This window comes from Vulpes lagopus, chromosome 9, assembly GCF_018345385.1.
Source record: "Vulpes lagopus strain Blue_001 chromosome 9, ASM1834538v1, whole genome shotgun sequence".
Lineage (NCBI taxonomy): Eukaryota > Metazoa > Chordata > Mammalia > Carnivora > Canidae > Vulpes > Vulpes lagopus.
In genome coordinates this window covers 19,554,082-19,570,522 of record NC_054832.1, presented here as the reverse complement: position 1 = coordinate 19,570,522, position 16,441 = coordinate 19,554,082, and the positions used below count along the sequence as shown (strand labels likewise).

Sequence of the window (16,441 nt, the reverse complement as noted above, 5' to 3'; positions counted from 1 at the left end):
GAAAGCTATGAATAAAGAATAAAATAGGGTGCTGGGAACAATGAGAGACCTCAGCCCTTGAACCACACAAAGCCATTAGGATTATCCTATTTTATAGATGAAGAGTTTGAATAATTTGCCAAAAGTCATCCAATGTCAAAACAAGAATCTGCTACATTCTGATAATGACAATAATAGATATAACAACAATTATAATAATTATCATCTATGAAGGTAATATATAATTACCTTACAAAATCCCGTGAAGTACAGAATCCTATTTTGTGAGTGAAGAACCAAGACTCAGAAAGATGAGATAAATAGCTCACAGCTACACAGTAAGTAGTGGGGAAAGGATTTACACCCAGTCTGAATGGCTCAAAGTCCCTGATCTTTCCACCACACCTTGCCCCCTCTGATGTGTCTGTTTTGCCCAAAGTTCTCACTGAACTCAAAGTTTCTTGAGGACAGGGACTGCATCTCCACCATCTCTTGAAAATTCTCCAGCATCTGGCACAGAAAATGTTGAACTTTCTGCATCTGGACCTGCCGCATTCCCCAGAGAGACAGATGGATGGTTGCCCACTCCACTACTCAGACCTTTTCGACCTTGCTTGGCAGTGGATCCCCGGTGTATAATGAGTACTGTGGGCAACATTACCCTTGAACCCCAGGGTGCCAAGTGACATTCAGAGCTCACAGGTGCAGTGGTAACCTGCTAGCTTCAACCTAACCTCTTGGAAATACCTGCATTCCCAGGCGAAGAACTTGGGTCCCACATGGCTCTGTTTGCCTCTTTATTACACTGGTGTTTGTTTAGGAATGAAAGGAATACAGCAGCAGGAGGCACATGGCCTGCATTTTAATGAGGGCCAACCCTATGGAGTAAAGGGGCATTGTGATGGATTTGAAGGGCCTGCAGACTTGCTGCATCACGTCAACTCCAGCCTAACAATGCTTTCCTCAACACTCCCCGGCTTGGTGCTCACAGCTGCACTTTGCACTTGCACGCACATTGTGGCTAACCCATAGTCCGAGTTTAGACTGGGCGAATGAATGAATGATTTCCCTTTATATTGTTCAAGTTGCTTCGTGAGAGTACATCACAGCTAAATGGAGACATTTTGAAAGCAGGTATAATTCCTTTTTGGTTAAGATTTAGGGAAAAGTAGACAGTTCTTAACAGTCAGGCAAAACTAGGTTCAAACTTCACTTTGTCACTTCTCAGCTGGATGAGGGTGGAAACTAACTCACTGGACTTGACCACTCTTGTGAGCCTTCTTCAGTTCTCAGCTCCAAGAGCCTCAACCAGGCTGCCTGCTCCATGGTCAGCTTGTCATTCCCTTTCCCCTCTCATCTTTTTGTCTTGTCATACTTAGCCTAACTCCTGGCATGTGTGCCTCTCCCACTGGACTGCAAGCTCCACAAAATTAGCGAGTCTATGCCCCTTCCCTTTTTTCTCCAGATTCTGGCAAGGTACCTGGCATACAGAGCCATTTAATTAACATTGGTTGAACAAATTAACAGAGGAAGAGGAAGGTGAAGAAAGAGGAAGGAAATTGTAACCAGAGTGTAGGGGGTTCAGACAGAAGAGAAAAGGGAGCAGGGAAGTGTCCTGCAGCTTCACTCTCAATGCAATGGCAGCAGGGTTGGCTGGGGCCTTCTCTTCTGTCCCTTCCCAGCCTGGCCTCCAAGGCAAGAGTTCTGAAGAATTCTCTAGATCCTCGAGGAGTGCTAAGCCTCAACCTTAGAAAAATAATGCCACTTTCTTGTCCTTGTCCCCACACACCCAAAACCCTGTTGCTCATGTCCCCATACACTGAAACCACTTCACTTGAGTAAAGAAGCCTCCAGGAGCCTCCGCCATGTCATTAGTTACTTTCTGTTGACTAGCCATTCAAGGGTTTGTAAACAATGTGGAAAATTTTTCCAGACTATTCAAGCCTTCCACTCCCATCACTCTCAGGGAATAACTTTATCCCCTAATCTCCCCAAAGATCAAGGCTATTCTAATATGCTAAATACGTTCTACATGCAGATTTTATTCCTAGTGACTCCATAGACAAAATTTGCTTTGGAGGGTGAGAATACTGGTAAAAACTGGGTTGTTGTTGTTGTTGTTGTTTTTAATTTCTTGTTTTTGCTGAAGGATCAAATTATAGATTGAGGTGTTTCTTGGGGAAATTGCTTGTCTTGTGTTATTTAGGAAGGTCATTCTCTGGCAGCCTGACTGCATTTTTAGTCCATTTAGAGCCACTGGGAGTGGATGTTAAGACTATAAATAATCAGGGGTAATAGTAATAAGGGGTTTAGGATCCAGCGAGCACTGGATGAACATCCTGTAACATCTCACAACACGCCTTCCCAAGGCAAAAGTGGCCAGCCAAGGACTAAAAGACATGCTCAGGCCAAAGACATCTGTCACAGAGAAGCTGGAAGAGCATCTTTCCTAGCTGTTATCCAACAAGCAGGGGTCACTGCGCTCTGTAGGCTTCCTGGTTGAGGTGATCTGTCTACCAACCATGGCAGATGTTCCCAACTTTTCCAAATTCTTTTTTAACCCCTACTTTGAAATAATAGTTATTGGGGCAGCCCCAGTGGCCCAGCGGTTTGGCGCTGCCTTAAGCCCGGTGTGTGACCCTGGAGACCTGGGATCGAGTTCCACATCAGGCTCCTGCATGGAGCCTGCTTCTCCCTCTGCCTGTGTCTCTGCCTCTCTCTCTCTCTCTCATGAATAAATAAAAATAAAAACTTTAAAAAAAAGAAAAGAATAGTTATTGGAAATAAAAGTAGCAAATGTCATGTGGACTGCATGTCATGTACTCTTCTAATTTCTTCTTAGACATCATCTCATTTAACCTGAGTAACAATCATGCATATAGATACTATTATCATCTGTAATTTATGAATGGCAGAAATGGAGGTACAGAAAAATGAAGCAGTAGAGATGGGATTTAAACGGAGCCTGAGCGCTTAACCACAACCCATCCCATCTGCCTTGTCTTTGAGACGAAAAGCATTTAATAAGAAATCACAAATCAGTTTCCCCATTGTTATGCCCATTTACAACAAATGTAATCTACAATCAGCCTTCAGATCAGCTGTAGAAAGAGTAGAGGTTTTGGAATTCAACAGACTTTGGGTCAAATTCTAAGAACTGTGAGACACCCCAGTCATTTGTGCATATGGTCCTGGCCTCCTAAGACCTGTAAGACCTTGCCAGGTCATTTAACCTCTTCAGATCTTCACTTTTTTTTTTTTTTTTCATTCTAAAAATGAGTATAACAGTCACTCCTTCAAAGGGTAGTTTTGGGCAGGTTCAGGCAAACTTTTCCTGTAAAGGTCCAGATCATAAATATTTTAGGTCTTGCAGGCCAATGCAATGATTCCTATCAAAACTACTCAACTTGCTATTACAGTGTGAAAGCATTCACAGACTTTACAGAAACAAAGGAGGTTAACTGTGTTCTGATAACATTTTATTTACAAAATAGGCAGCAACCAGATTTGGCCTACAGGCTATCGTTTGCCAACTTTTGGTTTTGAAGATTACACGAGAGGATGTATGTGCTGTGCATGATCCTTAGAATACATGTCATCAAAAAAGATAGTATAATTATGGTTTCAGCATGAGATGACCAGTGCTTTCAAGTTGGGTCAAAAAAATCCCAACCAAAATCAAGTAAATTTAACATTGTCAGGAAATCTCTGAAGCCTCACTTGGTTAAATGTATAACTTTCACAGACTTTTTTGAAATATTGAAAATTAAAAAAAAAAAAAAGAAATATTGAAAATTACCAACACTCTACCCCTAATATTACTTTATAGGTTGGGCTCTCAGAGATAATAGTTTTTTAGTATTTTCAATATTTATGACATATTTAAACTAAAAAAGTATTCATTGACTATTTGAAAATGAAATCTGGGGAATCCTGGGGTTTTCTGTTGTTACTGCTGTTTGTTTTGTTTTGCTTGTCTGTTTTTTCCTAAATCTGACAACCTTACCTATGGACCTCTATGATCCCACAATTTCAAAGCCACTTTTTTTTGTCACATAACAAGAATAACCCAACACAAGCAACATTTTGTTCCTTCAGGGAGGAAAAGAATTACATTCTTATGGAATTATCCCCAAGGTTCAAAACTAATAAGTCCCCTGGGTAGAAGCCACTGAAACACTATGAGACAACCAGTGCTCTGCACTCACAGATGCCAAGAACAAGCTTAGGTCACCCAAGGAAAAAAGTGCAATAATCTTGCATTTGTTCCTGCTGATTAAAGTCAAGCAGCTTCTGGAAACTGTGAGGCACCCCTCACATCACTCTGTTGAATTAATATCTGAGCAGTATTAATGATGGAAAAACCCAATTATATCCAACACGTCCAAAGTTTTGCAATTGGATTTGTCAGCAATCAAACTGTGTACTAAGAAAGCCTGGTTTGTCAGTAAACAAAGCTTCTGAGTGGAGAAGAAATATTCTGCACACATAAACATAGGCGTCTAAATTCCTGATAAATATTTGATAATGAAGACGTGGGAGGAGTAGGTGCCTCCAGGCATCAGATATCTTCCAACAAGTAGGATTATAAAATCTTTCTCAGGGGATTTAGAAGAAAAAAAAAAAAAAGAAATGTGGCTCAGCATGCCGCAACCCATGTCTTTTCAAAATTTAAAGACAAAAGATGATATTTGACATGTCCATGAAGGTGAAAAGCACTGTGTTTTAATTAATAGTACAGCATTTAGTATCAAAAGGTCTATTTTTGAGTTTCTACCACTTCCAACCTGTGCAGTCTTGAATCTCTCTGAACTTCCAATTCCTATCCCTAAAGCAGTTATAAGAATTATCATCTCTTCTCTTTGGTCAGGATCAAAGGAGATCATGGATATGGAAATGCTTTGCTAACTGGGACCAGCAATACACTATCATCTATCATTCCTATAAATAACAGCAGGATCTCTGGTGACCAAAGAGCAAAATAATGTATTGAGTGTTACCAGCTGAAACCATGCCAGGGGAATTAAGTGCTCATGAAATCTGTATTAATTTAAGTCTGTAGTAAGCCATAACAAAGTATCACATACTGAATGGCTTAAGTAACAGAAATTTATTGACTCACAGTGCTGGAGGCTGGAAGCCCAAAATCAAGGTGTCGGCAGGGTTGGTTCCCTCTGAGAGCTGTGAGGGAAGGATCTTTCTAGGACTCTCTTCTCGGCTTTGTAGATAGCCATATTCTCCCCCTGTTTCTTCCCACTCTCTTCCCTCTATATGTATCTCTGGGTCAAATTTCCCTTCTTTATAACTACACCAGTCCTATTGGTGGTCCTATTAGGACTCACCCTGATAACCTCACTTTACTTATTACCTCTGTGAAGACCCTGTGATGGTTAGTTTTATGTGCCAATTTTATTGGACTAAGGGATGCCCCAATAGTTGATAAAGCATTTCTGGGTATGTCTATGAGGGTGTTTCCGGAAGAGATTAGCATCTGAGCATTTGAGTCAGTTGAGTAAAGATCACCCTCACCAATGCATCATCCAATCCACTGAGCTCCTGAATGGAACAAAAAAGTGGAGGAAGGGCAAATTTGATCTTTTTGCTTGAGCTGGGACATCCATCTTCTTCTGCCCTCACATATCTATGCTCCTGGTTCTCACACCTCTGAACTTAGACTGGGATTTACACCATCAGCCTCCCATGCTTTGGACTAAAACTAAAATACACTACCAGTTTTCTAAATTCTCCAGCTTGCAGACAACAGATCTTGGGACTTCTTGGCCTCCATAATCATGTGAGCCAATTCCTATAATAATTCTATATAGTTGATAGATAGATAGAGATATAGTTTATCTAGTTGATAGATAGAAAGATAGAGATATAGTTTATATCATATATATATCATATATATATATAGTCTATTAATTCTGTCCTGACTTCCAAATAAAGTCACACTCTGTGGTACTCGGAGTTAGGGCTTCAACTAGGGTTCAAGGGAGAGACATAATTTAACCCATAACAACAGCTTTCATCAATCTTGTTAAAAAATCACCAAATTGATTCACGGTGTTTCCTAACCAAGGTCTGCTTCTCAAATGAAAATATTTCACTCTACAATGGAGACCTACCTCTTTGCTGAGTGTCTAAGTTAATAAATTATTTGCTTCAGAATAAAGATCTAAAGCCATGGCCACTCATATATCTTCTCTAGACAGTGAAACATTAGGCAGTGTCTTTCATTTTAGAGAATTATCTTTATCCTGTAACACACATCTCATCATTTTTCCTTATATTTAGCTTGGGAATAAAAATTTGTTACACTGACAAAAATGCTGAAGTTTTTAGATTTCAGACTCAATTCTTTAAGAAACATATCTATTGGTTATCTCTCACTTCTGCATCAAGCTTGCTTTGATTCCAAATCAGATGCCTTCATTAAATTAAAAAAAAGCTAGTAAGTATATACACACATATAAAAAATGTTACATATTGTACATATATATAACATGGAATAGGAATGAAATTTTTAAAAGTAAAATTGGGGTTGCCTAGGTGGCTCCATTGGCTTAAGTTTGACTTGATTTTGGGTCAGGTCATGATCTCAGAGTTCTGAGATCAAGGCCTATGTCAGGCTCCATGCTCAGTGGAGAGTCTGCTGGATATTCTCTCTCTCCCTCTGCCCTGCCCCGCATGTGTTCACTCGCTTGCTCTCTCTTTCTCTTTCTCTCTAAAATCTTTTTTAAAAAGAAAAGAAAGAAAAGTAAAATTAGGCCTTTCTTTAATTCTTGCTTTCATAGCAACTCAGTATCCTTATTTTAGTCATAAACTGTCCTGTCATTTTAGAAATTTAAAATATCCCATAAAGAACAGATGTATGGGTACGTGGACATATGTCTTAGGGGATAATCATAACATTATTTGTACCATAAATAAAGTAGAAACAGTCTGATACCCACCAGGAGGAGTTAAACAAATCATGAGGCAGCAAAATGGAACACAACGCACCACTGAAGATCATGTTTTTGAAAAATATATAATGTCATGAAGTAATACTCTTGGTATGTTGTTAAGTGAAAAATAGGTTACAGAAATATTTGCGTGATTCTGATTTTAATGCTACACACGCATAAAAGTATAGGTGGGTATTTACCCATGTGTTAATATACTTATCTCTAGATCCTGATATTGTAGACAATTTTTTGTTCCTCCTTGGTACTTTCTTTATATAACTTTTTCCAATAAAATGCATGCCTCATTTATTTCCTTCTGAAAGGCGTTTGCCTTAGACATAGCACTATTCACACCATAGGGTTACTGTCTGTTTCAAGATCTTAGTATTGGACTCCTAGGGGATAATAGAAGGAGACCAAATAAATATAAAAATAATTATGTATTCAACACTATCATGCAGCCTAAGATGTTAAAGGAGGCCTTAATGAAGGACTCAACATTTGATTTAGATCAGGCCTTGATGAAAAAGTATATTCTCAAAAAATATATTCTCAATGAGGTAAATAGGTTGGACAGAGGAGGAAAGCTTCTGATATAAGAAAAGGCAAAAGTATACAAACAAGCAGCAAAATGCTGCCTCTTCTCTGAAAGTAACAAATATAGTTCAGTATGCGTAGTTCTTAGGATTTCTAATAGGATGCCAGCAGACCAGGCAGGAATATTAAGTCAGGGGGACGAATCGTCAGAAATTTTATTGTTCAAATTAAGACCCTTTGACAGTCAATGTGGAAATTCTCAATAGGTACCAGGAGATAGCAGGCTTACATTAGGACTGGTCAGGGAAACCGGGACCTATGGCCGCTCTGCAAAGGCCCAGATCACCGGGGCCCTTAAATACCAAGCTGAGATTAGAACCTTACACACAGAATCCTGGAATCTTGGAGTTGGAAGGAAATGTGAGTGCCCATCCAGCCTGGCCACTTCTCTTCCTGCCTCTCCAACTTTTCCAAGAATAGTTACCAAGTGTTTTTGTTCAAATATCTCTATGACAAAATGCTCATTGCCTTGAAAGAGTTCTGTTAGAAAATTCCTCCTTGTACTGAGCTGAAATGTATCTCCCTGCTTCTCCCACCCATTTGGCCCAGCTCTGCCATCTCAGAGAAATGAGTGCAATGTCAATCTCACTTCTACATGAGAGTGAAGGATGTAAAGATAGACATCATAGTCCTCTCGATCTTCCGCTTGGTAGGCAGATGTCCTGCAGCCACCCTTCCCAACACATTCCTGCAGTTCACTATTTGCTTTATATCTCCTAGTTAGCTTTTTTCTAAATTATTTATTTATTTATTTATGATAGTCACACACAGAGAGAGAGGCAGAGACACAGGCAGAGGGAGAAGCAGGCTCCATGCACCGGGAGCCCGATGTGGGATTCGATCCCGGGTCTCCAGGATCGCGCTCTGGGCCAAAGGCAAGCGCCAAACCGCTGCGCCACCCAAGGATCCCTCCTAGTTAGCTTTTGAATTGTTCCACTCTTGTCCTCTTCCCCTTACCATGGGGGTAGGGCCCACCATCCTCACTTGCTTAGATTGCCACAACACCTCCCTCTCATCAACCATCCCTCCAATCCATTGTCCATTCTGCAGCTAGAACGATCTTTCCAAAACACAAAACTGATGGGGACCCTGCCCTCCTCATAGCCTTAATGATTCACTGTTCTCCTAAGGATCAATTACAGCTCCACTACATGAAGGTCTAGCCCCTATCACCACTCAATCTCATCTCTCTCATTCCCTTATCCCCCTGCAACACCTGTTTCAGTCCCTTGAAGGGACCTCTTGCTCTCTGCCTACTGAAGGGACAGTCACCTATGGTTGGAACTCACTTCACTTTATCACTTTGACCTTGAGAATCTTTGCCCAGCCTTTGGGTCTCACTTTAAACTTGATTTCCTCTAAAAAGTCTACCCTGGTCCTGCTAAATCTGGATTAAATATGCCTTGTAAGGTGGTTCCACAGAGACCTAAATTTCCCCTATTAAAGCAAGTTTAACATTGAATTTAAATTATCTGCTTATTCTTCTAGTACCTTTGGTATTCTGTGAACTCCACGAAAGCAAGTCTGTCTCTTTTAGCCCCATTATCTTCAGCATCTGGCACAATGATTGGTATATAACATATGCTAATGTATTCATGGATTCATATGTATCAACCAGAACTAAATACAATTATTCTGATATAGTCTGCACAACACAGAGGAGAATGACTGTCACCTTTCATTTTCTCTATTCTATACCTTTTTAAATAAAACCTAACATTCTTTAAATTTTATTTAAATTCAATTTGCTAACATATAGTATAACACCCAGTGTTCATCACATCATGTGCCTTCCTTAGTGCCCATCACCCAGTTACCCCATCCCCCACCAACCTCCCCTTCTGCAACCTTTTGTTTGTTTCCCAGAGTTGAGTCTCTCATGGTTTGTCTTCCTCTCTAATTTTTTACCACTCAGTTTCCCCTCCTTCCCTTATGTCCTTTTTAGTATTTCTTATATCCACATATGAGTGAAACCATATGCTAATTGTCTTTCTCTGATTGACTTACTTCATTCAGATAACACCCTCCTATTCCATAGATGTCCATGTAAATGGTAGGTATTTCATCCTTTCTGATGGCTGAGTAATATTCCATTGTGTATATATATATTCATATACATATATATATATATTCATATATATATACCACATCTTCTTTATCCATTCATCTGTCAAAGGACATCGTGGCTCCTTCCACAGTCTGGCTATTGTGGACATTGCTGCTATGAACATTGGAGTACAGGTGTCCTGTCGTTTCACTACATTTGTATCTTTTGAGGTAAATACCCAGTAGCCCAATTGCTGGGTCATAGTGTAGCTCTATTTTTAACTTCTTGAGGAACTTCCACAGTTTTCCAGAGCAACTGCACCAGCTTGCATTCCCACCAACAGTGTAAGATGTAAAACCTAACATTTTAGAGAAAACTTCTCACTATTGATTTTATTGTCAGTTTAAACTCCTAAACCTTCACTATATGAAGCCATGGCTTTTATCTTAAACTTTCTCTCTCTGTCACTTCTTGCCCCATGCCCCTCTAACGCTCCTCTCTTCCCCACTCTCTCTTCCTCTTCCTCTCTCTACCTCTTACTCTTCCACCCCTTTCTTGCTCTTCTCTCTCTTGCACAGATACACCCAATGATTTGCAATTGACTGTTATGATCCATGCACAACACATTTTATATCTATTTCTGCATACTTCCCCACAACATAGAAAGCCAAAATAGACTACGACTGATTGATAGCTTTTGGACTCTTAACCCTTATGCTTTTTTCTAAGCAAATGTGATCGATGTGTTATGCCTTCATAGATATCACTGATATTGAATAAAAGAGGGATAAGGACAGAGCCCACAGCATACCACTAAAGACATCCACCCATTAGTCCAATAGCCTTTAACAAATGCATTTAACCAGGTATTAATTTAGCTCACATGCATCCTTCTAATCCAGAAGAAGATTGTAAGATCTGGGCCCTTCCTGAAATCAAGGTTTTGAATTGGTTGATCATAATTAGGTATACCATATTCCAGGTGCTTTATTTTAGTTAAAATTCCTGACACCTATTATCCCTTTTCAATACCTAATACAACTATGACTCAGAAAGAAAGTCACACAACTAGCAAGTGCCGGAACAGGAATGTGAGCCCACGTCCTGTGACTTCACATTCAATACCACACATTACACTGGGATTCTCTCAAAAGAAAAAATATGCTTAATTAGATGTATGCTGGCTCCTACTAATCACCACCTACCCTCCCAAATATCTGTGGAATGAATTAATCCTTTGACTAGAGACTTTTTTTTTTTTTTTTTTTTTTTTTTTTTTTTTTACCTTTGACTAGAGATTCTTAACCTGAGTTCATGTCAACTGAAAGGAATCTAAGAGTGGACTTGTATGAACCTCCTGAAAGCTTACAGAAAGTGCCCTGTGCTGTATATTGTCCATTTTTGCTGAGAAGAGTAATGTTCATCCAAATCTCAAAAGAACTATGGCCCCAAACAAGAACAAGTAGAGTTTCAATAACTCTCTATAGAATTTAATCATCACTCAACCTGCAGTTTCGGGTGCACATATTTCTCTCTTTGGAAAACCAAAGCTGCATTTTCTCCTCCCTAGTCTCCCCAAACCACACTCAAGTTACCCTTAAAGATCTCATCCATTGGGCCCTTCTGAGGCCTTGCAGACTTCCTCTGGTTTTGGAAGATACCAGCTTGTATCTTTGGTAGCTCTCCTAGAAGATACCAGCTTGTATCTTTGGTGGCTCTCCTAGAAGCCCACCTATCTTGGCCTTCAGGACCTTCTTTCCATGCCAGGTTCCTGCCGAAAGGATTCCTTCACCTTCACAAAGCCAGAGCAAAACTGGTCTGGAACAAGGTTAGGATACATGCAGGTAGCAATCAGAGAAACTCATTAGTTGAGATGTGGATTGGAGAGAGAGCTAGTACAACTGGAGACGTGCGGGATTATCTCAAATACTCAGAAAGTCTAAACCCTTCCTTTGTTAAAAAGGTGAAGACTATGCCTTTTCCTGATAATCAAGGGTGAACTTCGCTCTTCACCCTTTACCATCCTGTATTTATAGATTGTATCTCTATCACCCTATTCAATGCCTGAACATAATAGTCACTGACAAGAACTTCACAAGAATTCACACTCATTCACTGAGCATCCCAGTTGGGGCCAGGTTATAGGCTCTCGGGATGCTAAGAAAAAGGGCTGATCCCTGCCCTAGAGCACTTTATGGGCCAGGAGGAGACAGACAAAAAAAATAGATGTGTGCAAGAAGGAATGGTAAATGCTCTAACAGAAGGAATAAAGTAAGCTCTGGAAGAATATGGGAGGGCCACCTAACCCATTCCGGAGGATGGGGAGCAGATGGTCTGGGTAGTTTCCAAGAGAAAGTAGCTCTCAGCCGAGTCTCTGAGGAAAAATATAGACACAGACCCAAGAGAAGGACAAGGAGGAAAGTCATGTTTCGTAAATAGTTTAATATGCCTAAATTTGCAAACAATGTGCATAAAATGTGGAGAGGAAGTGCAGGATAAGAGATGAGATTGCAGGGGAGGGTAAAAGGCAAGTCATGGAGGACCTGTGCACACCAACTCAACAGGGAAAAATAGGACTGTACTGAAGACTTTTCCAAAAAAATCTGTATGATGATATTTGCATTTTAGAGAGATTATTGGACATGGTACGGTGACCAGATAGAGGGCGTGGGATGGGTAGTCCTGGCCTACCAGTGGGAAATTTTGACTACAATGGAATTTGGGGTGTTACAGATTTTGACTAAAACAGTGGCAAGTCAGATGGAGAGGCAGGGATGTGTGTGAATTGTATGAAGTGGGTTAAAGAGAGACTCGGTGCAGGTAGAGACCTGGTGACCCACCAGGTGTGAATGAAAGAGAGGAAGCCACTTAGGATGAGTCTGTTGTGTCTGGCTTGGACGGTGGGCATCCATTTGAGTAGCAGCGAATGGAAGAGGAGGACCGGGCCTAGGAGAAGGAGGGAGAAGACAAATTCAGTTTCGAACATGATGGTTTTAAGGTGCTCCCCGGGACATCAAAGAGGAGATGTCCCTTACAAAAGGTTGGTATTTAGGAGAAAGACCAGGATAAGCCACAGAGTTGCAAGTGATGGTGGCAGCCATGGGAGTGGATGACATTTCATGGAAATGGGACGAAAAGGAAAGAGGATCCAGGAACGGAGGGATGTGCCAACACTGCTGCTGAAAAGGGAGGACCTTTAGAGGCATGAAATGGGCACCAAGGATGCCAGAGGGAGTCCAGGAGAGAGTCATGAGATAGAGAGCGGGTGGGAGAGGGGACCACCAACGTGCTGGAACTGAGGCAGAGGAGCCAGGAGAAAGCTGAACCTGCTCTACGGTTCAGAGAGGTCTTTGGGGGCCCTGACCAAGCTTTGCCTTTCGGAAGCCCAGGGTAGCTGCCAGCTGAAGGGCTGGGAAGCGGTACCTGGGTAGCGAGGGAGTGCAGACCCGCCGGCGACACCCACCTCTGTCCAGAAGTTTGGTGGGGGAAGAGCAGAAGCGCAATTAGCATCTAATGGACTCAAGGGCCGAGCGCCCCGCCTGCCTCTCCTCGGTGGAACCGAGGGTGCGACAAACACACACACGGATACCGCCACCGGCTTCTCTCTCCGTCCCGCTGAGCGCTAGAAAGGCTTTTGTTTTCATTCCCTTTATCAGTGAGAAATGGCTCTGGGCTTAACCTGTTAAAATGAAACCAGAGCGTGGCAGCGCGGCAATGGGAACCCTTTGACCCACCGCCTGCCCCTTCCGATCCTCCCCACCTGCTCTGCTTGCCCTGGGACGTTTCCAAGCCCGGATCAAAAGCACCCCCTGCTCCGCTGAGACCCCAGGCTCCCTCGAACTCTCATCCAAAATTAGCCAGATCCGTTTGAAAGACTTGTTCAAATAGTGCAGTACAAAGGGCCCAAGGGCTGGCTGCCCCGGCTGCGTGCACGCCAGTCAGATCTTTCCCCAGTGGAGCCCGGGAGGGGCCCCGTCCCTCTGCGACACGGGTGCAGGACCCCAGAGAACGTGACTGACCCAGAGGGCTTCAAAAATCCCCATCCTTCCTGCAGAGCCCTCGTGCAGCAGGTAATGAGCCCCCCGCGGAGCCTGTGGCAGGGCCGGGGAGGAGGCAAGTCCCAGCCCCCTGAGCCTGGCTGTGCCCGGCGTGGGGCGGAGCAGGGGTGGGGGGGTGGGGGGGTGCGGCGGCGGGTAGGGCTCCCACTTGGCACGGGTTCGAGCCTTGGGTGAACCGAGACCCGTCCACTCCCTCTCCGCGCGTTCCGCCGGCTCGTTTTGCAGAAACGGGAGACGCAGTATTCACAAACCCAAACACTCCCTGGCAAGGAAAACTCGCAAGGAGCTAAGCTCTGCAGCTCGCGCGCCTGGAGATCGCTCCAGCCCGGTGCACGGGAACGCAGCCCCACGGGGACCGCTCGCCGGCGAGTCCCGAGGCCCTTTGCAAGGGTGACGGCTCGGCGGCTCGGGCTCGGGAGCCCCAGGACGGAGGCGGGGGAGGGAGAGGCGCCTACCGTACCCGATCGGCGCGGCGGGTCATGCTGCGGGCGTCTGGGCGCTGCGGGCGCGGCCTCTGCGGCGGGGCCGGCGGACCTGTGAGCTCTGCCCCGGGACGGCCGCCCCGGGCTGCTCTTGTTTGCACTGGGCCGTTTGCTTTTGGGATTTCTCCAATGCAGATGTAGTCAGGGGGCCGCTGTCCCGGGGGACAATGATTCCATTGGAAGCTGGCCTTTGACAAGACTCACACATGACCTTTGACTAAAATGGCTTTGGGGAAGGAAAAGTGTCCGCAGGCTGAAGACGGGGGGCACCGGGGCAGCCGCCCGCGCTCCCACCCCCAGCCGTGCCAAGTTAATTTTTCATCCCGTAACCTTTCAAGGAGAGTCTCCACGAGGTTTGATTTGCGATTCTCCTTCCTTCTTCCTTCCTTCCTTCCCTCCCTCCTCCCTACCCTAGGAGTCCTCCCCTGCTTCTTCCAAAAGGGTTTTGCTGCGCGAGTTTTCCCGCTGCGCTGCTGCTGCTGCTGCTGCTGCTGCTGCTGCTGGGCAGCGTCTACGGTGGAAGTTGCTCTGACCTTCCCGGGAATATCACCACCATGTTCCCCCCTCCTGGAGGGCAGGCCACCGCGCACAGGGCGCTTTTCACAACCGTGCTGTCATCTGGCCTCTCAGACAATGCAGGGGAGGCTCGCCTGTTCCTGCCATTTTTACCCCCGAAAGATAAGAGAAGCTCCAGGGAAAGAGGGTATTGGCCCCATCACCCAACCAGAAAGTGAAACCCAGGTCCTCCAAACTGGCATCCTGTCCACTTGCACAAAGCGCGCACCTCCCTGCCGGGTGGCCCACAACTCGAAGTCAATTATAACACAGAAACACACTGCCACGCCTAATTACAACATACAGTATGAAGTAGCTGTGGCTACAGCTATTTTAATTTTTCAATTACCAAAGTGTTAGACATTGTTCTAATAGAATAGCTATTTTGGTTTGTGATAGCCACAGAAGTCTCACATTTATTGAGTACTTTTTAAACATTGACTATATTTTCCCTTTAGAGCGGCTGCTAAAAGGAGGCTACGGGAACCAGCCTGGCCACTTCGAGGTATGGGTACAAACTCCAGGGTGTCCTTAGGGTGCTACAAGAGTCCATCACTAGTGATGATCAGAGCTTGCCCTCCCCCCCTTTTCCGGGTCCTTCCAGATGATGAAAGGGGATGAGGGTGTGGGATTGGGAGGAAAGCCCTGGACAAGGAATCAGTATCCCACAATTTTTTTGTGTGCGGAGAAGAGCTATGATGGTCTACAGAGAGGCCCTGGAGCCACCTGGTGTGTCAGGTGGTATCGTCTGCATTTTTTTCTCAGCTTAGGAAAGGGGAAAGGGGGTAATACTCACACTCATTTTGGAAGGACGATAAGAAGTCAGCCAGGAGAAGAGGGAAGGTCCTCACTTGAGCCAGACACCACCACCTACAAAAGCTGTCCCAGTGCTTCAGGCAACTGAAAATAATACCTGCAGGCAGACGCACCGGGTGTGGGAGTCTTGAGAGGAGGGTGTGGGTTTGGACTCTGCCCAGCCTCCTGAATCACATCACTCTGTGGAGTCTGGACCTCATCCTGCAGTGCCAAATGAATGGGTTAATACAGCCAGCCTGCGTTATCAGCTTATCTGGAAAGGATGCAGGAGTCATATGTTGTTCTACAAGAAAAAAATATGTATCAACCTAACTTGGAAGTTATGGGCATTAGCTTCATCGGACACCTGCTGTTTCTTCTTCCTGGCTACGAAAACAGGAGCAATCTATTTAACCTCACTGTGCCTCAGTGTTCTCATCAGTAAAATGGGGGTTATGCTTTCTGCTATGAGGATGAAGTGAAATTATGTAGGTAAAACTCTCCACTTTTCTTCCAATGTACAGTAGCACTCGATAAATGTAGCTCTTGTTATATTTTGTGGTACTTTGATGTGCACAGAGCCTACCATGGAGAAAATAAGGGGAAAGCAAGGAGCTCTGTCCCTTCCTGTTCCCTCATTCCCTTCTGGCCACCACATTTTGGGCCTTTGACTCATGAAGGTTTGTCCTTTGTACCCTCCCCTGGTTATCTTTCAGCTCTTCGACATGACTTCCTTAATGGCCCGGTCTAGACTTTGATATCAGTTTCAATCTTTCTCTCCCTCTGAACCCTAAGTGTGTTCATTTCCTTGTCCGGAACCACTGTCGTACCCATCTATCTGCAAACCCCCGAGATGTAGTTGTCCGCTAGCGCCACATGTCACCACACAGCCATGTCCACTGGTACCGCCATTGACGTGTGGTCTGCAGCCTCGGCTGGGCGCCCACACCCACGTTTGGGATCTTTCCAAATGTCCCT

At 43.9% G+C, this 16,441-nt stretch overlaps 1 protein-coding gene and 1 long non-coding RNA gene across 3 annotated transcripts in view; both read right to left on the bottom strand.

The window, feature by feature from the left end:
* The window catches only part of ENPP2 (ectonucleotide pyrophosphatase/phosphodiesterase 2), a 110,574-nt gene extending 94,929 nt beyond the window's left edge, over nucleotides 1–15,645 (bottom strand). Inside the window, exon 1 of one of the 2 annotated variants that reach the window (XM_041768543.1) lies at nucleotides 15,465–15,645. In XM_041768543.1, the coding sequence (XP_041624477.1) occupies nucleotides 15,465–15,470 (6 nt within the window). In that variant the 5' untranslated portion in view covers nucleotides 15,471–15,645. Of the gene's footprint in view, nucleotides 1–14,091; nucleotides 14,505–15,464 lie in introns of those variants that run through there. The other variant, XM_041768541.1, reaches the window with a different exon arrangement.
* On the bottom strand, nucleotides 11,996–13,620 carry LOC121498543. The gene is made up of 2 exons (XR_005989832.1): nucleotides 13,037–13,620; nucleotides 11,996–12,519 (listed from the first exon to the last, which is right to left on the bottom strand). It is a non-coding gene; the product is annotated as an uncharacterized LOC121498543 (long non-coding RNA).
* Nucleotides 15,646–16,441: the final 796 nt, after the last annotated feature.